Source organism: Scardinius erythrophthalmus, assembly GCF_964197995.2.
Source record: "Scardinius erythrophthalmus genome assembly, chromosome: 11".
Taxonomy (NCBI): Eukaryota; Metazoa; Chordata; class Actinopteri; order Cypriniformes; family Leuciscidae; genus Scardinius; species Scardinius erythrophthalmus.
Genome location: NC_138231.1, coordinates 14,459,501 through 14,486,168, shown reverse-complemented (window position 1 = coordinate 14,486,168; position 26,668 = coordinate 14,459,501). Strand labels below are relative to the sequence as shown.

Sequence of the window (26,668 nt, the reverse complement as noted above, 5' to 3'; positions counted from 1 at the left end):
GTGAGAGTTGTCCTAGACGTGGCGTGGCACGGTGCTGAGCTGTGCGTCCGATGTGCGACCCCCTTGAGAGGGTTTTCTTTGACGAAGTTCAACGAAGGATCTTACGGAAGAGTTGATGAGTTTTGAGTGAGCTCTTGGTGGTTTGGAGAGTATGTAAGCATACACGCTGGACGATGGAAAGGTCAGCACAAACATAGGCAAGAGCAAAAGTCACTGCAAAAGCAAGGCAAAAAGCAACGCATAGCTGCTTGTCATTGGGTTATAAGCGTGTCCATCCGACCCGTCCTTCCGAGTGCGACAGCCAATCAGATATTGTCTTGGGCGGGACCTACGCCCGTTCTCCGGTTCTTGCATGTAATTAGCGTAATGTCCACGTGATCGCGTGTGCCCAAACTCTTGAGAGTTTAGTTAAACGCTTTAATAAGCAAACTTAATAGTTTAAATATGGTGCATCCTACACACATCTACTTTATATCAAAATTCTAGAAATCATTTACCCATCAAGTAGGTACCAAAATACATATATTTCCCATAGTTGAGGTGGAAGTAAATAAGGATTTAGCTGTGATAAGTGTTTAACACACACAATTAACTTGAGTAATATAAAGCATACATAATACAGAGAATACACATGTATGAGGCAACCTCTGGTGATTAGTTCCTATATCTGAGGTAGAAAACCCTACGAATAGGCTGTAATAAAAGTTAAACACACAGAAAGAACTCCACAGGTTATATAAAACATACATGATACTTAAGATATATGTGAGGTAAATACTGGTGATCAATTCAGCTTATTGGAAGCAATTTTGAGACCATTGTTTGTATTAAACCACAAGTGGGTTAATTTCAGTCTGTTGGTTTTGGAGACAAAAGTCTCTGGAATTTACAGCTGCAGAAAGGAGGTGTCCCCTGGTTTAAGGTTTGTGGTGATTCTGGGCCATAGGAATGCCTTAGCATCCTTCGTTTCCTGATAAGGCTGTGGATTTATGCATTGGGGTCACCACAGGGTTTCTTGGCCATTTGGTCTTAAGTTTGGGGAACAAAGAGAAATTTTTTCCTGCTGTCCTGGCATCGCTGGTATGAGATTAGACAGACACAAAAAGGGAAAGGGGGGTGACATCTCCTTTAGCCATCTCGGCACCATGACTGTGTTTTATGACTTACTAATGGTTTGGTGGGGAATCGTTCCGAACTGTGGAATGCGGTGTTGGGTTCATTTAATGAAATGGACTGTTCAAGGATAATCCTACATCACAAAACAGTGCCCACACCTACTCACTGCCCGCTCTGCTACACTTTTATCCCAGGGGACAAAACCTATAAAGCCGACACACACCGGCTATGTTGTAAGTCTTGTGTCCGCCTGTGAGCTCCCACGCTTACTGATAAACAGGGCTGTCAGGGCATGCGGATTTTGAACTATTTGGACTATTGTCTGATTCTAACACAGTCGGAGGAAGAACTTATTTCTCACAGAACAGTGCTTCTCAGCCACCTGGAAAGCCTGGGTCTCACGGTCAACTGGACCAAGAGCTGATTACTGCCCAGTCAGTCAGCCTCTTTTCTGGGTTTAGAACTGGACTCTGTGGCAATGACGGACCGGCTGTCGACACAGCGTGCACGCCATGTTCAATGCCTGGCCGCGTCTTTCCAGATGGGCAGTGCCGCACCTCTAAAAACATTTCAGAGGATGCTGGGCTGTATGGCATCAGCTGCAGCAGTGCTTCAACTGGGTCTACTGCGTATGCGCCTGCTGCAATGCTGGTTGAACGCTCGAGTGCCTCACCGAGCCTGGGCGTCCGGCGGCATACGAATCAGAGTGACTCAGAGCTGCGTTTCAGCACTGAGACCCTGGTTAGCGGCCGACTGGTACCAGCGGGGAGTGACAATGGGAGCCGTCTCGCACCGAAAAGTTATCTCGACAGACGCCTCCAAATTAGGTTGGGGCGCTCTTTTCGAGGGCAGACCGGTCTTTGGCCTGTGGTCAGACCAGGAGAAATGCCTCCATATAAACTGTTTGGAGATGATAGTGGTTGAGAACGTGCTCAAACGTTTCCTCCCACACATACGGGGCCACCATGTTCTAGTCCGTTCGGACAACATGTCCGTGGTGTCCTACGTGAACCACCAGGGCGGTGTCAGATCCAGAAATCTCTGCAAACTGACAGAACGCCTTCTCGTGTGGGCTCATCACTCGTTGCGCTCCCTGAGAGCCGCGCACGTACCGGGCCACAAGAATGTCGGCCCAGACAGATTGTCCAGAGACAACATTCCCCCGGGAGAATGGTCTCTGCACCCTCAGACAGTCCAGTCACTATGGCGCCTTTTCGGCAAAGCGGAAGTCGACCTTTTTGTGTCAAAAGACAACGCTCATTGTCCGAGATTCCTCTCGAAGAGCGAGGACGCGCTGGCCCAAACCTGACCCAGCTGCCCGCTGTACGCTTTCCCTCCGATCTCACTGTTACCACAGGAAATCAAGAAGATCAGGGAAACGCGCCACTCAGTGCTCTTTATAGCCCCGCGATGGGAGAACCAAGCCTGGTTCCCAGGGCTGGTGAGGCTGTCGCACGTAGCCCCATGGCCGATCCCAGTGAGGAAAGACCTTCTCTCCCAAGCCGGTGGATCAATTTGGCATCCCCATCCAGAGCGCTGGTCTCTGCATGCGTGGATAATCAACGGATACCCGTTGCTTTGCCAGAGGGGGTCGTGAACACGATCACGCAGTCTAGAGCTCCTTCTACGAGAAGACTCTACGAGTCTAAATGGTCAGTGTTCTCCAAATGGTGCGCTACAAAGAGCCTGGATCCACGCACGTGTGGGGTTTCGTGGGTGCTTTCCTTCCTTCAAGAGCTGTTGGACAAGGGCAGGTCCCCTTCCACGCTCAAAGTGTACGTTACGGCTATTGCAGTGTTCGCAGAGTCGACGCGCAGCCGTGCGATAGGAAGGAACGAGCTCATCATCCGCTTCCTTAGAGGAGCCAGGAGGATGAACCCCCCGCGGCCCCCCTCGGTTCCTATTTAGGATCTTTCTTTGGTCCTAGAGGCCCTGAAAGCGTTTCCCTTTGAACCGTTAGAATCCGTGGATCTGAAATACCTCTCGCTCAAGACCATTTTTCTGATAGCTCTGTCTTCAGTAAAATTTGTGGGAGATCTACACGCGCTATCTGTTAGCCCCGCATGTCTTGAGTTCGGACCGAATGACTCTAAAGTCATCCTCAAACCGAGACACGGTTACGTCTCCAAGGCGATTGGCACTCCCTTTAGGGCGCAGATCATCTCCCTATCGGCTCTGCCAGCATCCGATAGCGAGGACAGTGATAACCTCCTATGCCCCGTCAGGGCGATGAGAGTTTACATCACGCGCTCCGCCGCCTTCAGGCGTTCTGAACAGCTCTTTGTTTCGTTTGGTGGGCGCACCAAGGGTCTCGCCGCCTCAAAACATAGCCTATCTTGATGGATAGTGGACGCTATCGCAGCAGCTTATGCCTCCAAACACCTGCAGTGCCCTATGGGCATCAGAGCCCATTCCCCAAGAGGCATGCTTCATCGTGGGCTTGGTCCAGCGGGATTTCTATCCACGACATTTGTATGGCAGCAGGCTGGGCCTCCCGCTCTACATTCGTGAGGTTTTATAACCTGGAAGTTCCCGCCTTGCAGGCTAGACTTTTATCAGTCAAGTCAAGTCAAGTCATCTTCATTTAGATAGCGCTTTTAACAATGTAGATTGTTTCAAAGCAGCTTTACAGAGATAAACGTATAATTTATGGTAACAGAGATTGTTTTGGCTTTATAGCGGTTCTTTAGTAAAGTTATTTTCCAGCTAAGGTTAGTTATGATTGATTCGCTTCCGTCGCAACAATCATTTGTTATTAAAGTAGGGGCCGCTAAGACGGCACAATTCTCTCTACATAGACTTTAAACGTGAGAAACGCTGATGGCGTTCACATGCGCATTAATAATTGGTTCTATAGTTATGTGCGTTTGAATATACTGTATGTGCGCAGGTTTGGAATTCCCTACAAACCAAGCCTAAACAAAGTACTGGTGTTTCCTTATAATTTTTGATACAGAATTTAATTTTATTTTATCAATTCGGGGTAGATACGCAAATTGAGTTTCCCGACAACGCTTTATCTGTAGAGTGGTAAAGGGATCCTCCATAGGGAGAGACTAGTTGGCACTTCAGCACTGCGTTGTCATCGGGTCCAGGCGAAGGTACTTCATCAGATCTGGATACGGCCTGGATCCAGCAGGCTGCGGGAAAACCTTGGGATAAACAAAGACACTAAAATTAGCGTAGATGCCATTCTTCTTATGATGTAACGAGTACATCAGGATTTATGGGAAGTGTTCCCGGTTCCAGCTGACCTAATCTATGCAGCCTAACATTGAATTATAGAAGTCTATAATGTATTATGTGAAAGCTAGGTCAAAAAGATGTGCTTTTAGTCTAGCTTTGAACTGACAGAGTGTGTCTGCTTCCCGGACAATGGTAGGAAGGCTGTTCCAAAGTTTTGGTGCTAAATAGGAGAAGGATCTACCGCCGGCAGTCGATTTTGATATTCTAGGTATTATCAACTGGCCGGAATTTTGAGATCGCAATAGACGTGAAGGACTATAATGCGTTAAGAGCTCGCTCAAGTACTGCGGAGCTAAACCATTTAGTGCTTTGTAAGTGATCAGCAATATTTTAAAATTGATGCGATGTTTAATAGGGAGCCAATGCAGTTTTGACAGAACCGGGCTAAAATGGTCATACTTCCTGGTTCTGGTAAGAACTCGAGCTGCTGCGTTTTGAACTAGCTGTAGTTTGTTTATTAAGCGTGCAGGGCAACCACCCAGTAGGGCATTACAATAATCTAGCCTTGAGGTCATGAGCGCATGAACTAATTGTTCTGCATTTGTCAATGAGAGCATATGACGCAATTTAGATATATTTTTAAGATGGAAAAATGCAGTTTTACAGATACTGGACACGTGACTTTCAAATGAAAGATTGGTATCAAAGAGCACACCCAGGTTCCTAACCGACGACGAAGACTTAACAGAGCAGCCATCCAGTGTTAGACAGTATCCTAGGTTATTACGTGAGGAAGTTTTTTGTCCAATAATTAGAAACTCTGTTTTTTCAGAATTTAGAAGTAGGAAATTACGAGTCATCCAATTTTTTATATCCGCTATGCATTCCGTTAATTTCGTGAATTGGTAAGTTTCACGTATTTTTGAAGAAATATAGAGCTGAGTATCGTCGGCATAACAGTGAAAGCTAATGCCATGTTTCCTAATGATATCTCCTAATGGTAGCGTACAGAGTGAACAGCAGCGGTCCTAGTACTGAGCCTTGTGGTACACCATACTGAACTTGTGATCGATGAGACATCTCTTCATTTACTGCTACAAACTGATAACGGTCAGATAAATATGATTTAAACCATGCTAGTGCATTTCCACTAATGCCAACATAATTTTCGAGTCTATTTAAAAGAATGTTGTGGTCAATAGTATCAAATGCAGCGAGTAACACTAATAGAGAGACACAACCACGATCGGATGATAAGAGCAAATCATTTGTGACTCTAACGAGAGCAGTCTCAGTACTATGGTACGGTCTAAATCCGGACTGGAAATCCTCGCAGATATCATTTCTTTCAAGAAAGGAACACAGTTGTGAAGATACTGCTTTTTCTAATATCTTTGACAGAAAAGGTAGATTCGAGATCGGCCTGTAATTGACTAATTCTGTAGGATAAAGTTGCGTTTTTTTAACAAGCGGTTTAATCATAGCCAGCTTAAAGGTTTTTGGTACATATCCTAGAGACAAAGATGAATTAATGATATTAAGAAGAGGATCTATGACCTCTGGAAGTATTTCTTTCAGTAGCTTAGTCAGTATAGGGTCTAACATACATGTTGTAGATTTAGATGTTTTACCGAGTTTAGTAAATTCTTCCTATTCTATAGCAACGAACGAATCAAATTTTTCCTCCGGGAGACTACAATGCACTGCCTGATGCGATACTGTAGTAGACGGTTGCATAGTTATAATTTTCTCCCTGATATTATCAATCTTATAAGTGAAGAAGTTCATAAAGTCATTACTGCTGTGTTGCTTGGAAACTTCGGTGCTTGAAGCTTTCTTTTTCGTTAGTTTAGCCACTGTTTCAAATAAATACCTAGGATTATGTTTATTTTCTTCTAATAGGTTTGAAAAATAAGCAGATCTAGCAGCTTTTAAGGCCTCTCTGTAAGCAATCGAGCTCTCTTTCCATGAAATGCAAAATACCTCTAGTTTTGTTTTCTTCCAGTTGCGCTCCATTTTTCTGGCTGCTCTCTTAAGGGCCTGAGTGTGCTCGTTGTACCACGGCGTTGGACTATTTTCTTTAATCTTCTTTAAGCGCAACGGAGCAACTGTGTCTAAAGTGCTGGAAAAGAGAGAGTTAAAAGTTTCTGTTGCAATATCGAGTTCTTCTAAGCTATCTGGGATGCTGAGATGGTGAAACTGATTAGGAAGATTATTAATAAAGCAATCTTTAGTGGCAGAAGTGATAGGTCTAACATATTTGAAACACGGAGTCGGCTTTGCAGCCTTGGCTAAATGAAGTTTACACAAGACTAGGTAATGATCTGAGATGCCATCGCTCTGCTGCAGAATTTCAAAGGCATCAACATCTATTCCATGTGATAATATTAGATCTAGAGTATGATTACGACGATGAGTAGGTCCTGACACTGGTTGTCTAACTCCAATTGAGTTTACAATGTCTTTAAATGCCAATCCCAATGCATCTTTTTCATTATCGATGTGTATATTAAAATCACCAACAATTAGTACTTTATCTGCAGTCAATATTAATTCTGATAGAAAGTCCGCAAATTCTTTGATTAAATCTTTATGGTGCCCTGGTGGCCTGTATACAGTAGCCAGCACAAATCTCAAACGTGATTTATCATTTATACTATATATTTTTACATTAAGTACTAACACTTCAAAAGAATTATATTTAAAACTTGATTTCTTAGTGGTTTTGAAAATATTACTATAGATTACAGCAACTCCTCCCCCTTTGCGTTTCAGACGAGGCTCATGTTTATAACAGTAATCTTGCGGGGTGGACTCATTTCAAGTAATGTAATCGTTTGGTTTTAGCCAGGTTTCTGTCAAACACAGCACATCTAGGTTATTATCTGAAATCATATCATTAACAATGAGTGCTTTTGAAGTAAGCGATCGAATATTCAGCAACCCAAGCTTTAGCATTTGCTCATCTGTATTATAGCTGTTTTTTATTTGTTGAACATCAATTAAATTTTTAACCTTAGATGGGTTTAAACGTTTTTTTGGAGGAACAGACACAGTCTCTATATGATGATAGCTAGGTGAAAGAGGCTCTATGTGATGGGATTTATCTGACCTTGGTGACGTGAGGCCGCTAGCAGACGGTCGGTTTACCCAGTCTGTCTGCTTCCTGACCTGAGCCCCAGATTGTCATGTTTGAGCTCTAAGACTATGTGCCATATTACTAGAGAGAAGAGCAGCACCATCCCAGGAGGGATGAATACCATCTCTTTTCAACAGGTCAGGTTTGCCCCAAAAACTTTTCCAATTGTCTATAAATTCTATATTATGTTGCGGACTAAGTGATGTGTATGTTCTGCCCAGTTGTCATGTGCAGGCTACTTTCACGTACTACTAGCTCTTCTGGTTGAGCTGCACTAGGGATGAGATTCTCTATACATAGACCGGCGGAGCCGCTCTATGTCATATGCTTGTGCACTTGCACTGGCCCGCGTTGCTGGCCGCCTATTCTCCATACAGCTGCACAAGAGGGTGATACTCTCTATACATAGACCGGCGGAACCGCTCTATCTTTATTCCCTATGATGTGCTTATGCACTTGTGCTGGCCCGTGCTGCTGGCCGCCTTTCTCCACATGTTTATACGTAGACCGGCAGAGCCGCTCTGTATTCCTATGAAGTGCTTATTACATGTGCTGGCCCGTGTTGCTGGCCGCCTGTTCCCACATGTTGTGCCGTGCTCGCGCCACGAGCTTATTCACTTCAGTCAATGAAAACCAGAGTTCAGCCTGTTGAGCCCTTCCTTATATACGCTAAGCGGCACCCATTCTGGCGGGCTGTGACGCATGGAGGGCGCGACGTCACGCAGGGCTCACCGGTAGGCTGCTGCAGTTGCCGCAGGTCAGCCAATGAGCACGCTGATACAGCCTGCTGTGGTCTGCTGGCTGCCGCACTGCGTTGACAATAAATACAAAATTAAGGATAATTTTTGGCTTCAGATCTCGAGAAAAGATGACTTTACCCGTAGCGTAAGCAACTTACGCAATATGAGAGAACCTCTTCTAGAGAGAACCAAGGTTACGTTAGGTAACCGAGTACGTTCTCACTGGTTCGCGTTTTTGAAGTTTGCGCACAGAGAACTTAAGAGTTTTCTGTTAAAACGGTGTCGTGTTAGCGGTCCCTAAGTTAATAACTAATGATCGTTGCGATGGAAGTGAATCAATCAAACTAACTTTAGCTAGACAATAACTGTATTCTAAAGCTGCTATAAAGCCAAAACAATCTATGTTACTTTAATTTCCTATTATCAATGTAAAGTAGCTTTGGAACAATCTACATTGTTAAAAGCGCTATCTAAATGATTTGACTTGACTTGACTTAAAGTGTACACTTTATGACTGTTTTTAACATGCTGAAGTACATGTTTAATAGGTGCACTTTGTAATAATGTCAAATTAAAAGTTTTGCTTATCTTTTGTCTTAGTTCTATTACTAAAGCACAAAGTACTTGTTAGGGTTTCATGGCTCAAGTGTGTACCGCTGAAACCCTTTTGTAATTGTTAGAATTTCCAAGGATCAGCATTCTAACTAAAAGTGATCGGGCAGACCAAACCAAACCGTAAGTCGTAGAGACTTGAAACTTTGAGGGATCGCAGTACTCACACCATCTACAATGTCACAGAGGCCTGCCCCGATTGGCCTGATGGTGGCACTACAGTGATCAAAAGTACAGTACGCAATAACTCATAACTCCTAAACTGTTCGTCGCAGGTTCAAGTGTCTTATATCATTGGAATCCTTGTCTCCTTGGCAGACAAAATGTCTCAGATTGGATTGCTAACTAGTCCTAGGTTTACCGCCTGAATGGAGCCAAGCCAGTTCTTCACGTTTTTCACGTCCGTAAAGGATTGTATATCACAGGATTTTTCGCACATGTCCATGACATTCATTCCATATGATAGAACTTCTCATTCTGAGCAACTTTGCCTCCGGGGCCGCCGCCATCAATCAAATGAATCCTTAAATATTGGAGATTATTTCAAAAATCTACTTTCGCAAATTAGTCCAAGGTTTTTTTTGCTCAACCTCGATAACTGTTGAAAAGCTTTACACCATATGTCCTTAGTAATTTGCCTGTATTATCTGTAAATGGTCTTTCATCTATGATCTAGGTGGTTACAGGCTTGCTAAATACCTTTTTATGTGCTTAAAGACCTTAAAGCGCTTAAAGGGATAGTTCACCCAAAAATAATGTCATGTAAAAATGTCAGTCATCACTCACCCTCATGTTGTTCCAACCCCGTAAGGCTTTCGTTCATCTTTATTAAGAACACAAATTAAGATTTTTTGAATAAATCTGAGAGCTGGCTCACTCCTCCATGGGCTTCTATGGGATCGAAACTTGCCGGCCCATAAAAGTTAGTAAAGACATTGTTAAAATAGTCCAAGTGACTATAGTGGCTCAACCACAATTTTATCAAGCAACGAGAATACGTTTTGTGCGCAAAAAAATGACAAAAATAACAACTTTATTCAACTATTAACAATGTCTTTACTTACTTTTCTGGGCCAGCAAATTTCGATCGCTTAGAAGCCTATGGAGGAGTTATCCAGGTCTCAGATTTAATCAAAAATATCTTAATTTGTGTTCCGAAGATGAACGAAAGTCTTACAGGGTTCGAACAACATGAGGGTGAGTAATCCGTGTATCATTCGTTCAATCGTTTTTTGATTTAATATTGAAAGTAGAAAAATGAGAAAACAGTTCCTTTTTCGATTTTTCATTTTTTCCAAAAAACGAAAAACAAGAATTCAGCTTGATTTTTCGTTTTTCGTTCTGAGGTAGCAAAATTAATAAACAGCTGGAAAATTCGATTTCTACACGTGGGCGGGAATGAAACGCCCCTTTCCTCTGATTTGTCAGCCGAAGATCAAACTGTCCCGTCATCAGCTCTTCCTCAGTTCTGCACTGCAGAATAAGAGTCCTCCGTTGTGTGGATTCTTAACGCGTTTATTGCAACTACATTTAATCTTTTTTTCATCAAACAACCAGACTAACGAGTGGTTCGACACAACCCGTACTGGGAAATAAACTAGACAGGGCTTTCTTCTGTGTAGATATAAATTCACCTAACTTTATGCTTTGCATCAGCTCGGTATGCAGGGTAAATGACAACTGTTAGCCTAACATGGTCGCCCTCGATCGCCCAGTAATTTTTTTTAAATAATAAATGTAGATATAGATAATCAATATAATTAGTTGTAAATTAAATATTTTAACACTTATAGAAAAAGAAAAGAATAATGCATTGACTATATATAGCCTAAGCCTAGGCTATATTAACATAAACGCATGAAATGTCATTCAGACTGACTATCTAACAACCGGAGAACAGAGAACAACATAGATATTAAAATACATACTCTTCTGAGTTTTATAATGTAGGCCTTATTGTGTTTTATTAAAATTTATTAATTTATATCTCAAAGATGTGCGCTTGTGCGCAGTGCACTGGGTCATGTTGAGAGGGAAACAAACGCATTTTTATTATTAGCCTATTCAGAAAAAAAACGGTAAATAAAATTCAACATTAACATTATAAACACTATTAATAACATATAGGCTATTTCTATGCGTATTTTACTTCCCCTTTGACATTTGCCTATGTCAAATCCTTAAATGAATGGTATTCAGAAAACAACAAGAATAAAAAATAAGTAGCCACGTATAATAAAAATATAACCTAATAGCTTATAATAATAGCCTATTGTGTCCTTTATTATAAACAACATTTAGCCTATTTTAAACGCCAAGCCTAAACAAATTTAGGCTATTTGAATCGAAACTGAAACTGTACCGGCGTTGGTTCCATATAGTTTCCATATTTGCAATGCAAAATTTCGATGCTAACTATAATGTAAAGAAGGCTTTAAACTTCAGTCGAGTCCCAATATAGGCCTACACGTATAGGCTAAATCATCATCTTCACAGCATGGGAAATGAGTTTGGATTAACTGTGCGGCACAGCCTTTATATTGTACAACAGACGAATTAAATTAAGCAGAATAACTTTATATATATTTGGTTGACTGTGTTTTATTTTAATAATGAACAGGCTGCGATGTCAAGTTAGCAATGCCAGAAGTGAACTGATAATAGCCTATGTTGCCTATGTTGTGAGAGCGAGCGATGCGTCAGCGCCATCACTTGGAGTTGTTGCTCAGCAGGGGAAATAACTTCGTTATTCGTTACTCTGTCATTCGAAACAGTAAAAATTTATGTTTTAATTTGTTTACATTCAAAATGACTACAAAATGTCATGCCTTTGAAAAATAAAGAAAACAACATGATTTCTACTTTAGTGCGTCTCAGTCTCCTTGAACATCTTTCTGGCGCACACCAAAAATGAACCAAAATAGAGTGAATAGCCTTCGGACGCGCCTACTTTTCAAAGTCAACATTTAGATTATTTGAAGTAAAATGCATTATATAGTCACTCAGGAATAAAACTCAGCGTGGTTCATGATAAAAAAAAAAAAAAAAAAACTTTACAGTTCGGAAAATATGAAAATAGCAAACCCCTGGCACTTGAGAACTCTGGTCTACAAAGAAGAAAGCCCCGTCTAGTCTATTCCCCAGTACGGGTTGTGTCGAGCCATTCATTAGTCTCGTTGATGGAAAACATGAAAAAGTTGCAATAAACGCGTTAAGAATCCACACAACGGAGGACTCTTATTCTGCAGTGCAGAACTGAGGAAGAGCTGATGACGGGACAGTTTGATCTTCGGCTGACAAATCAGAGGAAAGTGGCGTTTCATTCACGCCCACGTGTAGAAATCGAATTTTCCATCTGTTTATTCATTTTGCTACCTCAGAACAAAAAACGAAAAATCAAGCTGAATTCTTGTCTTTCGTTTTTTTGGAAAAAAAAACGAAAAATCGAAAAAGGAACTGTTTTCTCATTTTTCTACTTTCAAAATTAAATCAAAAAACGATTGAACGAATGATACACGGATTGTGAGTAACTACTGACAGAATTTTCATTTTTGGGTGAACTAACCCTTTAAACCCTGTTAATTGCTGCTTGCTGTGTTATTCAATATTACACTTAAAGTTATATAATTTAAATGTGCTAAATTGCAACTTCAAATGTTTAATTACAAATATATTTAAATGCATGACATACAAGTTTCAATAATAATAACATGAAAATGTATATTAGTTTACCATAAATGTCAGTACATTCGACAGTACACATTAACCATATTTCACAGACAATAGAAGTAATTATGAAGTTAAATATAAAGATATACTTAAGTGTGTCAAAAAAACACTCAAAATCAACTAGTTTTGAACAACTCATATATTTAAAATATATGAGTTGATATTAAATATATGAGTTGTTTTCAGATGGCAGCTGTCTGACTCTGAGATGGTGAACGGGAACATGGTTTGTGTAACATTAGCTCATTATTAGCTGTTTGATAACGTTACATGCAAATTATAAGGTTGCACTACAAATAATACTTATCCATCAGTTTGATTGAATAAGCTGTCAATTTTCTTCAGATTTTATTTTCAAACGTCAGAAAGTTGACAGAATTAGCTGTTAGATATCATAAGGATAATGTAATGCTTGATATTTTAATGTGACATGATATCATAAGAATATCTATAACAAGAGCTATTTTCAGTCGCTACATTCTTTTCCTCTTAATTATTTTCTTTTTTTTCTTTGTATTCAACTGTAACAATATGAAAACAACAAAAGACAACATACTGCGCATTTGTGGTGTGCTCTCCCGATTTAATTTACAATATTTTCCATGAATAATTCACTGAAATGCACTAAGAATCTCTTAGTTTTTCTCCTCAAATCCTTATGTCTCCAGTTTTGTTTTCACACAGATGCTTTAATGCAATTGTCTTCCCTTTTCCCATTTTCTAATCCCTATAAACAGTGTTTACTAGAATAAAATTAAAGTTTTATTGTCCGTCAATAAAACAACTCATATATTTAATATCAATTTTAACAATGAAACATTTCCATTTAATTATAAATCACATTAAGTGTTCGAAAACATTACATTCAGTTTGCACTTAAGTATGTTCTTTTAATTATAATATAATATTTTTTTATGATAAAGTATGCTAAGGTGTACTTAGAATAGTTTATTCCTAATCTCTCTCTGTCTTCATTTCATAGATCATAGAGGATGGGCTGTGTGCAATGTAAGGACAAAGAGGCTGCTAAGTTAACAGAGGACCGGGACACCAGCTTATCTCAGAGCGGAGTAGGTTATCGATATGGTGTGGACCCCACGCCACAACATTACCCCATCTTCAGTGGTGTCACTGGGGTCACCACCATTCCCAACTACAACAACTTCCATGCCACTGGGGTCACGCAAGGAGTGACCGTCTTCGGAGGGGTCAACACAGCAACACACCAAGGAACGCTCCGCACGCGAGGAGGCACAGGTAACACTCACTTCATTAAAATGGAAATGTTTCTGAATATCAAAGTTACTTCGTTTCTCAGGCTCTGAATTTTTGTCTGCCTCCATAGTTGCCAAACTTCTTAAAAACATCTAATTCGTTGACCTGAGAATTGATAAAGCGAAAAGCTGTTTGAACAAGAAAATCTGAACATCAAATATTGATGCCTCGGCTGAAATACAGGAGGAGTAAACTTCCATATTTATAATTTATTATTTATTAAAATATTGAGTGCAGCATCATATCTCAGCGCCCATATTTATTGGTGGCCAAAAAAAGTGTGCATTTTTACAGACTTTATGAAATGACTATTAAAAATAAATTTTCTTTATTGCTATCTTTTGTTCCTTGAAAAAACGTTAACTTCCTCAGAAGCTTTCCATTGCACAAAAGGTCTTTATCCACTTTTTTTCCTACGCCCTATGATGCTTTGTGCAAATTATTGGAGTATCTTCTGTTAAACTGTAAACAATCAGCGAAAGGTTCACTCTATCAACACAATAAGGGTGTTTTTAGGGCCCAAGCCCTGAAAGGGCGAAGGCCCTATTGTTTTCGGTAGGATTATTATTAGGGCCCAAGCCCTGAAAGGGCGAAGGCCCTATTGTTTTCGGTAGGATTATTATTATTAGGGCCCAAGCCCTGAAAGGGCGAAGGCCCTATTGTTTTCGTTAGGATTATTTGTTATTAGGGCCCAAGCCCTGAAAGGGCGAAGGCCCTATTGTTTTCGTTAGGATTATTAGGGCCCAAGCCCTGAATGGGCGAAGGCCCTATTGTTTTCGGTAGGATTATTAAGTTGGCTTGAGAGAGCCAACTTACTGAAATCCTATTTAAACTTATTATTAGTGGTGCTTTTTTAAAAGCATCACTATTGTTATTGCTCATACTTATTATTCTTTTTATAATTAGTGGTGCTTGCTGAAAGCAAGGCATCACTATTGTTATTGCTCATACTTATTATTCTTATTATTAGTGGTGCTTTTTTGAAAGCATCACTATTGTTATTGCTCATACTTATTATTAGTGGTGCTTGCTGAAAGCAAGGCATCACTATTGTTATTGCTCATACTTATTATTCTTATTATTATTATTAGTGGTGCTTGCTGAAAGCAAGGCATCACTATTGTTATTGCTCATACTTATTATTCTTATTATTATTATTAGTGGTGCTTTTCAAAGCAACACTATTGTTATTGCTCATACTTATTCCACACAAAGTTTGGCGCGTAACTCGCCCCGCACCGTTTGTCACAGACCCCTGAGTGAGGTGTCAAATCGACCGGCTCATTGAGGAGAGGTGTGCTATGACTTTTCTAAGCGATCGGGTGTACGATGTTCGCACAGCGGACGAAAAAGCGGCCAAAAAATCCCCATTGACTTTACATTGGGAGTTCTAAAAATATTTGAATCCCAACCGACGTTTTCACACACACAGACTCCAAAGGGCCTGACACCCCTGCGTCTCTCCCTCTCTCTCTCCCTCAGAGGATTTATATTATCAAGCAGCCAATAAGTAATGGCCTAAAATCTTCATAGCCACACCCTAGCAACCAGTTTCAGCACCCTAGCAACCACTAAGAGCTCCCTAGCAACCACCCTAAACCAAAAAAAACATTTTTTTACATTTTTTTTATTTTTTAAAGCAATATTACACTCGTGGCCTTGCGATATCGCTCCATGCTTGTGCCTATTCGACCATAGGCACGAGGCCGCAGGCCGAGTGCCGTACTGAACGCACTCGTTATTAAAGATTTTAAGAACTCTATAAAAACTCCATAGTAACCATATTTGACAACTACCAACTACCTAGTAACACCATAGCAACTAACAAAAATACCTTAGCAACCATCCTGAACACCCTAGCAATGTCTAGAAATGCTCTAGTAACCACCAAAAATACCGTAGCGACTACCCAGAACACCCTAGCAACTGTCTAGCAACCCCCCAGAACACCTAGCAACTGCCTAGCAACCACCCAGAACACCCTAGCAACTGCCTAGCAACGCCCTAGCATCCACCCAAAATACCATAGCAACTGCCTAGCAACACCATAGCAAACACCCAGAACACCCTAGCAACTGCCTAGCAACGCCCTAGCAACCACCCAGAATACCCTAGCAACTGCCTAGCAACCACCCAGAATACCCTAGCAACACCATAGCAACCACCCAGAATACCCTAACAACCGCCTAGCAACACCATAGCAACCACCCAGAACAGCCTAGCAACCACCTAGCAACGCCCTAGAAACCACCAAGAATACCCTAGCAACCGCCTAGCAACCACCCAGTATACCCTAGCAACCGCCTAGCAACACCATAGCAACCACCAAGAATACCCTAGCAACCGCCTAGCAACCACCCATAATACCCTAGCAACCGCCTAGCAACACCATAAGAACCACCCAGAACACCCTAGCAACTGCCTAGCAACGTCCTAGCAACCACCTAGAATACCCTAGCAACTGCCTAGCAACCACCCAGAATACCCTAGCAACTGCCTAGCAACACCATAGCAACCACCCAGAATACCCTAGCAACTGCCTAGCAACGACCTAGCAACCACCAAGAATACCCTAGCACCCGCCTATTAACACCATAGCAACCACCCAGAATAACCTAGCAACCAAAATGCAAAGAGGGATATCTTCCATTCTGAATGTCACAGAGGCATGGGAGTTGGTTTGTTTCATTCATACTGACAACCAGCCTTTGGAGTTTCATTATTGGCAGCTGCCAAGCCACTCCATAGCAACCAAACAGAGTACCCTAGCAACCAAAATCCAAAGAGGGTTATCTTCCATTTTGAATGTCACAAAGAAATGGGAGTTGGTTTATATCATTCATAGTGACAAGAAGCCTTTGCAGTTTCATCACTGGCAGCTGCCAAGCCACTCCCTAGCAACCAAACAGAGTACCCTAGCAACCATTTAGCAAAAATAATTTCTCTGTATCAGAACATCGTATAGAGCTGGGAGTTGGTTTATATCATTCATAGTGACACAAAGCCTTTTCAGTTTCATCATTGGCAGCTGCCAAGCCACTCCATAGCAACCAAACTTGAGTACCCTAGCAACCGTTTTGCAAGACCTATATCTCCGCATCAGAACATCGTATAGAGATGGGAGTTGGTTTATATCATTCATACTGACAATAAGCCTTTAGAGTTTCATCATTAGCAGCTGCCAAACAACTCCATAGCAACCAAACAGAGTACCCTAGCAACCAAAATGCAAAGAGGGATATCTTCCATTCTGAATGTCACAGAGGCATGGGAGTTGGTTTGTTTCATTCATACTGACAACCAGCCTTTGGAGTTTCATTATTGGCAGCTGCCAAGCCACTCCATAGCAACCAAACAGAGTACCCTAGCAACCAAAATCCAAAGAGGGTTATCTTCCATTTTGAATGTCACAAAGAAATGGGAGTTGGTTTATATCATTCATAGTGACAAGAAGCCTTTGCAGTTTCATCACTGGCAGCTGCCAAGCCACTCCCTAGCAACCAAACAGAGTACCCTAGCAACCATTTAGCAAAAATAATTTCTCTGTATCAGAACATTGTATAGAGCTGGGAGTTGGTTTATATCATTCAAACTGACAAGCAGCCTCTGGAGTTTTATGGTTGGCAGCTGCCAAGCTACTCCCTAGCAACCAAACAGAGTACCCTAGCAACAAAAATCCAAAGAGGGATATCTTCCATTCTGTATGTCACAGATGCATGGGAGTTGGTTTTTTATCATTCATAGTGACAAGAAGCCTTTTTAATTTCATCATTGGCAGCTGCCAAGCCACTCCCTAGCAACCAAACAGAGTACCCTAGCAACCGTTTAGCAAGACCTATATCTCTGCATCAGAACATCGTATAGAGATGGGAGTTGGTTTATTTTCATTCATACTGACAAGAAACTTATGCAGTTTCATCATTAACAGCTGCCAAGCCACTCCATAGCAACCAAACAGAGGACCCTAGCAACCAAACTCCAGAGAGGGATATCTTCCATTCTGACTGTCACAGAGGCATGGGAGTTGGTTTATATCATTCATATTGACAAGAAGCCTTTGGTGTTTCATGATTGGCAGCTGCCAAGCAACTCCATATCAACCAAACAGAGTACCCTAGCAACCAAATTCCAAAGAGGAATATCTTCCTTTCTGAATGTCACACAGGCATGGGAGTTGGTTTATATCATTCATACTGACAATAAGCCTTTACAGTTTCATCATTAGCAGCTGCCAAACAACTCCATAGCAACCAAACAGAGTACCCTAGCAACCAAAATGCAAAGAGGGATATCTTCCATTCTGAATGTCACAGAGGCATGGGAGTTGGTTTGTTTCATTCATACTGACAACCAGCCTTTGGAGTTTCATTATTGGCAGCTGCCAAGCCACTCCATAGCAACCAAACAGAGTACCCTAGCAACCAAAATCCAAAGAGGGTTATCTTCCATTTTGAATGTCACAAAGAAATGGGAGTTGGTTTATATCATTCATAGTGACAAGAAGCCTTTGCAGTTTCATCACTGGCAGCTGCCAAGCCACTCCCTAGCAACCAAACAGAGTACCCTAGCAACCATTTAGCAAAAATAATTTCTCTGTATCAGAACATCGTATAGAGCTGGGAGTTGGTTTATATCATTCAAACTGACAAGCAGCCTCTGGAGTTTTATGGTTGGCAGCTGCCAAGCTACTCCCTAGCAACCAAACAGAGTACCCTAGCAACAAAAATCCAAAGAGGGATATCTTCCATTCTGTATGTCACAGATGCATGGGAGTTGGTTTTTTATCATTCATAGTGACAAGAAGCCTTTTTAATTTCATCATTGGCAGCTGCCAAGCCACTCCCTAGCAACCAAACAGAGTACCCTAGCAACCGTTTAGCAAGACCTATATCTCTGCATCAGAACATCGTATAGAGATGGGAGTTGGTTTATTTTCATTCATACTGACAAGAAACTTATGCAGTTTCATCATTAACAGCTGCCAAGCCACTCCATAGCAACCAAACAGAGGACCCTAGCAACCAAACTCCAGAGAGGGATATCTTCCATTCTGACTGTCACAGAGGCATGGGAGTTGGTTTATATCATTCATATTGACAAGAAGCCTTTGGTGTTTCATGATTGGCAGCTGCCAAGCAACTCCATATCAACCAAACAGAGTACCCTAGCAACCAAATTCCAAAGAGGAATATCTTCCTTTCTGAATGTCACACAGGCATGGGAGTTGGTTTATATCATTCATACTGACAAGAAGCCTTTGGAATTCCATCATTGGCAGCTGCCAAGCCACTCTCTAGCAACCAAACAGAGTACCCTAGCAACCAAAATCCAAGGAGGGATATCTTCCATTCTGAATGTCATAGAGGCATGGGAGTTGGTTTATATCATTCAGAGTGACAAGAAGCCTTTGCAGTTTCATCATTGGTATCTGCCAAGTCACTCCCTGGCAACCAAACAGAGGACCCTAGCAACCGTTTATCAAGACCCATGTCTCTGCATCAGAACATCATATAGAGATGGGGGTTGGCTCTTTAGTTTTGGTTGGGAAACAGTCTGTAAATTTCACCATGGTAACTTTGTATTCACACCCTAGCAACCGTTTACAGCCACCTAGCAACCATATTGCAACATAAAGAAGCCATATTTCAGCTCCACAACAGCGTACAGACATGGTTGTTGGCTCGTATGCGATCATGTACAACACCCTAGCAACCGAGTGCCGAATTTTGCCACTGCAAGCACCACTTCACATTTTCTTCAGGAAATGTACATTCTAGTTCTTCTTATTATTATTCTGGACAAAGTTTGGCGCGTAATGCTCCCCGCATCGTTTGTCTCAGACCCCTGAGTGAGGTGTCAAATCGACCGCCTCATTGAGGAGAGGTGTGCTATGACTTTTCTAAGCGATCGGGTGTACGATGTTCGCACAGCGGACGAAAAAGCGGCCAAAAAAGTCCCATTGACTTTACATTGGGAGTTCTAAAAATATTTGAATCCCAACCGACGTTTTCACACACACAGACTCCAAAGGGCCTGACACCCCTGCGTCTCTCCCTCTCTCTCTCCCTCAGAGGATTTATATTATCAAGCAGCCAATAAGTAATGGCCTAAAATCTTCATAGCCACACCCTAGCAACCAGTTTCAGCACCCTAGCAACCACTAAGAGCTCCCTAGCAACCACCCTAAACAAAAAAAAATGTTTTTTACATTTTTTTGTATTTTTTAACGCAATATAACACTCGTGGCCTTGCGATATTGCTCCATGCTTGTGCCTATTCGGCCATAGGCACGAGGCCGCAGGCCGCAGGCCGTACTGAAGAAACTCGTTATTAAAGATTTTAATAACTCTATAAAAACTCCATAGTAACCATCTTTGACAACTACTAACCCCTTTGGAACACCATAGCAACTACCAAAAATACCTTACCAACCACCCTGAACACCCTAGCAACATCTAGAAACGCTCTAGTAACCACCAAAAACACCATAGCAACCACCCAGAACACCCTAGCAACTGCCTAGCAACCACCCAGAACACCTAGCAACTGCTTAGCAACCACCCAGAACACCCTAGCAACTGCCTAGCAACGCCCTAGCATCCACCCAGAATACCATAGCAAAAGCCTAGCAACACCATAGCAACCACCCAGAACACCCTAGCAACTGCCTAGCAACGACCAATGAACACCCTAGCAACCACCCAGAACACCCTAGCAACCACCCAGAACACCCTAGCAACTGCCTAGCAACCACCCAGAACACCTAGCAACTGCCTAGCAACCACCCAGAACACCTAACAACTGCCTAGCAACCACCCAGAACACCCTAGCAATGCCCTAGCATCCACCCAGAATACCATAGCAACTGCCTAGCAACACCATAGCAACCACCCAGAACACCCTAGCAACCACCTAGCAACGCCCTAGCAACTGCCTAGCAACCACCAAGAATACCCTAGCAACTGCCTAGCAACCTTAGCAACTGCCTAGCAACACCATAGCAACCACCCAGAACACCCTAGCAACCACCTGGCAACAGCATCTTGCTAAAAACATGCTAGCAACATGCTAATCATGCTAGCATCATGCTAACAACATGCTAATCAAGCTAGCATGATGCTAGTAACATGCTAATCAAGCTAGCATCATGCTAGCAACATGCTAATCATGCTAGCATAATGCTAGCAACATGCTAATCATGCTAGCATTATGCTAGCCACATGCTAATCAAGCTAGCAACATGCTAATCAAGCTAGCATAATGCTAGCAACATGCTAATCATCTTAGCATCTAGCTAAAAACATGCTAGCAAAATGCTAATCATGCTAGCATCTTGTTAAAAGCATGTTACCAACATGCTAATCATGCTAGCATCATCCAACCAACATGCTAATCATGCTAGCAACATGCTAATCCTGCTAGCATCATTCTAACAACATGTTAATCATAGTAAATCATGCTGGAATGTGGTAAATCGTAGTAAATCATCTTATAAACATGGTAAATTGTGGTAAATAATGTTAAAACGTGGTATATCGTGGTATCACAACATGTTAATTGTGTTAGCATCTGCCCAGTGGCGAGTTTTGCCACTGCAAGCACCACTTCACATTTTCTTCAGGAAATGTACATTCTAGTTATTAATGGTGCTTGCTGAAAGCAAGGCATCATTAGTGTTCTCTTGCATACTTATTAATGGTGCTTGCTGAAAGCAAGGCATCATTAGTGTTCTCTTGCATACTTATTAATGGTGCTTGCTGAAAGCAAGGCATCATTAGTGTTCTCTTGCATACTTATTATTATTCTTATTTTTATTCTGGACAAAGTTTGGCGCGTAACTCGTCCCGCACCGTTTGTCTCAGACCCCTGAGTGAGGTGTCAAATCGACCGGCTCATTGAGGAGAGGTGTGCTATGACTTTTATAAGCGATCGGGGGTGCGATGTTTGCCCCAGGGGCGAAAAAGCGGCCAAAAAAGTCCCATAGACTTAACATTGCGACAAACTTTGACGACTCCTAGCTCAGAGCGAGGATTTCACATAAACTTGTGATTTGCCACATTTGAAGAGGCTGACAGGCTCTGTAAGAACATACCTCACAATGGGGTAAAAGTTGTAGCCCTGGGGGGCAGAAGCTGCCCAAAGTTGCCCCATTGACTTACTATGGGGAAGGAACATCCTGTGAAACTCACATGCTTTTCCTACTATGGTAAATTGCATAGGGATTTTGTATTGAACATAGCTCCTGATCACAGTGTCATAGAGACAAGGGGGCGAGCTCATTTTACTCAGACGACCAATCAGTCTCTCAGGATCATTGTGAAGCTATCAAGCCACGCCCTAGCAACCATTTAGAGCCCCTTAGCAACAAGTTCCATAGACTTCCATTGAAAGAGTTCAAAGAGATATCTCCAGACTGAATTGTCATAGAAACATGGGGGTGGTCTCATTTGACTCGTGGCAGCAAACAGCCAATCATGAATCACCTCAACACTTCTTAGCCCCTCCCTAGCAACCATTGTCGAACACCTTTGCAACCAAAATCCAAAGAGGGATATCTTCCATTATGAATATCACAGAGGCATGGGAGTTGGTTTATATCATTCATAGTGACAAGAAGCTTTTGCAGTTTCAAAATTTGCATCTGCCAAGCCACTCTATAGCAACCAAACAGAGTACCTTAGCAACCAAAATCCAAAGAGGGATATCTGCCATTCTGAATGTCACAGAGAAATGGGAGATGGTTTATATCATTCATAGTGACAAGAAGCCTTTGGAATTGCATCATTGGCAACTGCCAAGCCACTCCCTAGCAACCAAACAGAGTACCCTAGCAACCGTCTAGCAAAACGAATATCTCTGTATCAGAACATCGTATAGAGATTGGAGTTGGTTTATATCATTCATACTGACAAGCAGCCTTTGAAGTTTCATGATTGGCAGCTGCCAAGCCACTCCCTAGCAACCAACAGAGTACCCTAGCAACCAAAATACAAAGAGGGATATCTTCCATTCTGAATGTCACAGAGGCATGGGAGTTGGTTTATATAATTCATAATGACAAGAAGCCTTTGCAGTTTCATCAGTGGCAGCTGCCAAGCCACTCCCTAGCAACCAAACAGAGTATCCTAGCAACCAAAATCCAAAGAGGGATATCTTCCATTCTGAATGTCACAGAGGCATGGGAGTTGGTTTATATCATTCATAGTGACAAGAAGCCTTTGGAATTGCATCATTGGCAGCTGCCAAGTAACTCCATAGCAACCAAACAGAGTACCCTAGCAACCAAAACCCAAAGAGGCATATCTTCCATTCTGAATGTCGCAGAGGCATGGGAGTTGGTTTATATCATTCATACTGACAAGCAGCCTTTGGAGTTTCATGATTGGCAGCTGACAAGCCACTCCCTAGCAACCAAACAGAGTACCCTAGCAACCAATATCCAAAGAGGGATATCTTCCATTCTGTATGTCGCAGAGGCATGAGAGTTGGATTATATCATTCATACTGACAAGCAGCCTTTGGAGTTTCATGATTGGCAGCTGCCACGCTACTCCCTAGCAACCAAACAGAGTACCCTAGCAACCGTTTAGCAAAACGTATATCTCTGCATCAGAACATCGTATAGAGATGGGAGTTGGTTTATATCATTCATACTGACAAGAAGCCTTTGCAGTTTCATCATCAGCAGCTGCCAAGCAACTCCATAGCAACCAAACAGAGTACCCTAGCAACCATTTTACAAGACCTACATCTCTGCATCAGAATATTGTATAGAGATGGGGGTTGGCTCATTAGTTTCAGTTGTAAAACAGTCTGTAAATATCACCATGGTAACTGTGTATTCACACCCTAGCAACCATTTAGAGCCACCTAGCAACCATATTGCAACATATAGAAGCCATATTTCAGCTCCACAACATCGTACAGACATGGTTGTTGGCTCGTATGCAATCATGTACAACACCCTAGCAACCGAGTGGAGAGTTTTGCCACTGCAAGCACCATTTCACATTTTCTTCAGGAAATGTACATTCTAGTTATTATTCTTATTTTTATTCTGGACAAAGTTTGGCGCGTAACTCGTCCCGCACCGTTTGTCTCAGACCCCTGAGTGAGGTGTCAAATCGACCGGCTCATTGAGGAGAGGTGTGCTATGACTTTTATAAGCGATCGGGGGTGCGATGTTTGCCCCAGGGGCGAAAAAGCGGCCAAAAAAGTCCCATAGACTTAACATTGCGACAAACTTTGACGACTCCTAGCTCAGAGCGAGGATTTCACATAAACTTGTGATTTGCCACATTTGAAGAGGCTGACAGGCTCTGTAAGAACATACCTCACAATGGGGTAAAAGTTGTAGCCCTGGGGGGCAGAAGCTGCCCAAAGTTGCCCCATTGACTTACTATGGGGAAGGAACATCCTGTGAAACTCACATGCTTTTCCTACTATGGTAAATTGCATAGGGATTTTGTATTGAACATAGCTCCTGATCACAGTGTCATAGAGACAAGGGGGCGAGCTCATTTTACTCAGACGACCAATCAGTCTCTCAGGATCATTGTGAAGCTATCAAGCCACGCCCTAGCAACCATTTAGAGCCCCTTAGCAACAAGTTCCATAGACTTCCATTGAAAGAGTTCAAAGAGATATCTCCAGACTGAATTGTCATAGAAACATGGGGGTGGTCTCATTTGACTCGTGGCAGCAAACAGCCAATCATGAATCACCTCAACACTTCTTAGCCCCTCCCTAGCAACCATTGTCGAACACCTTTGCAACCAAAATCCAAAGAGGGATATCTTCCATTATGAATATCACAGAGGCATGGGAGTTGGTTTATATCATTCATAGTGACAAGAAGCTTTTGCAGTTTCAAAATTTGCATCTGCCAAGCCACTCTATAGCAACCAAACAGAGTACCTTAGCAACCAAAATCCAAAGAGGGATATCTGCCATTCTGAATGTCACAGAGAAATGGGAGATGGTTTATATCATTCATAGTGACAAGAAGCCTTTGGAATTGCATCATTGGCAACTGCCAAGCCACTCCCTAGCAACCAAACAGAGTACCCTAGCAACCGTCTAGCAAAACGAATATCTCTGTATCAGAACATCGTATAGAGATTGGAGTTGGTTTATATCATTCATACTGACAAGCAGCCTTTGAAGTTTCATGATTGGCAGCTGCCAAGCCACTCCCTAGCAACCAACAGAGTACCCTAGCAACCAAAATACAAAGAGGGATATCTTCCATTCTGAATGTCACAGAGGCATGGGAGTTGGTTTATATAATTCATAATGACAAGAAGCCTTTGCAGTTTCATCAGTGGCAGCTGCCAAGCCACTCCCTAGCAACCAAACAGAGTATCCTAGCAACCAAAATCCAAAGAGGGATATCTTCCATTCTGAATGTCACAGAGGCATGGGAGTTGGTTTATATCATTCATAGTGACAAGAAGCCTTTGGAATTGCATCATTGGCAGCTGCCAAGTAACTCCATAGCAACCAAACAGAGTACCCTAGCAACCAAAACCCAAAGAGGCATATCTTCCATTCTGAATGTCGCAGAGGCATGGGAGTTGGTTTATATCATTCATACTGACAAGCAGCCTTTGGAGTTTCATGATTGGCAGCTGACAAGCCACTCCCTAGCAACCAAACAGAGTACCCTAGCAACCAATATCCAAAGAGGGATATCTTCCATTCTGTATGTCGCAGAGGCATGAGAGTTGGATTATATCATTCATACTGACAAGCAGCCTTTGGAGTTTCATGATTGGCAGCTGCCACGCTACTCCCTAGCAACCAAACAGAGTACCCTAGCAACCGTTTAGCAAAACGTATATCTCTGCATCAGAACATCGTATAGAGATGGGAGTTGGTTTATATCATTCATACTGACAAGAAGCCTTTGCAGTTTCATCATCAGCAGCTGCCAAGCAACTCCATAGCAACCAAACAGAGTACCCTAGCAACCATTTTACAAGACCTACATCTCTGCATCAGAATATTGTATAGAGATGGGGGTTGGCTCATTAGTTTCAGTTGTAAAACAGTCTGTAAATATCACCATGGTAACTGTGTATTCACACCCTAGCAACCATTTAGAGCCACCTAGCAACCATATTGCAACATATAGAAGCCATATTTCAGCTCCACAACATCGTACAGACATGGTTGTTGGCTCGTATGCAATCATGTACAACACCCTAGCAACCGAGTGGAGAGTTTTGCCACTGCAAGCACCATTTCACATTTTCTTCAGGAAATGTACATTCTAGTTATTATTCTTATTTTTATTCTGGACAAAGTTTGGCGCGTAACTCGTCCCGCACCGTTTGTCTCAGACCCCTGAGTGAGGTGTCAAATCGACCGGCTCATTGAGGAGAGGTGTGCTATGACTTTTATAAGCGATCGGGGGTGCGATGTTTGCCCCAGGGGCGAAAAAGCGGCCAAAAAAGTCCCATAGACTTAACATTGCGACAAACTTTGACGACTCCTAGCTCAGAGCGAGGATTTCACATAAACTTGTGATTTGCCACATTTGAAGAGGCTGACAGGCTCTGTAAGAACATACCTCACAATGGGGTAAAAGTTGTAGCCCTGGGGGGCAGAAGCTGCCCAAAGTTGCCCCATTGACTTACTATGGGGAAGGAACATCCTGTGAAACTCACATGCTTTTCCTACTATGGTAAATTGCATAGGGATTTTGTATTGAACATAGCTCCTGATCACAGTGTCATAGAGACAAGGGGGCGAGCTCATTTTACTCAGACGACCAATCAGTCTCTCAGGATCATTGTGAAGCTATCAAGCCACGCCCTAGCAACCATTTAGAGCCCCTTAGCAACAAGTTCCATAGACTTCCATTGAA

The 26,668-nt window shown here is 42.2% G+C and overlaps 1 protein-coding gene across 3 annotated transcripts in view; it reads left to right on the top strand.

The window, feature by feature from the left end:
- fynb (FYN proto-oncogene, Src family tyrosine kinase b) overlaps nt 1–26,668 on the top strand; it is a 248,552-nt gene that overhangs the window by 124,496 nt on the left and 97,388 nt on the right. For all 3 annotated transcript variants that reach the window (XM_081378766.1, XM_081378768.1, XM_081378767.1), the window contains exon 3: nt 13,505–13,779. In XM_081378766.1, the coding sequence (XP_081234892.1) occupies nt 13,515–13,779 (265 nt within the window). In that variant the 5' untranslated portion in view covers nt 13,505–13,514. The remainder of the gene's footprint in view (nt 1–13,504; nt 13,780–26,668) is intronic.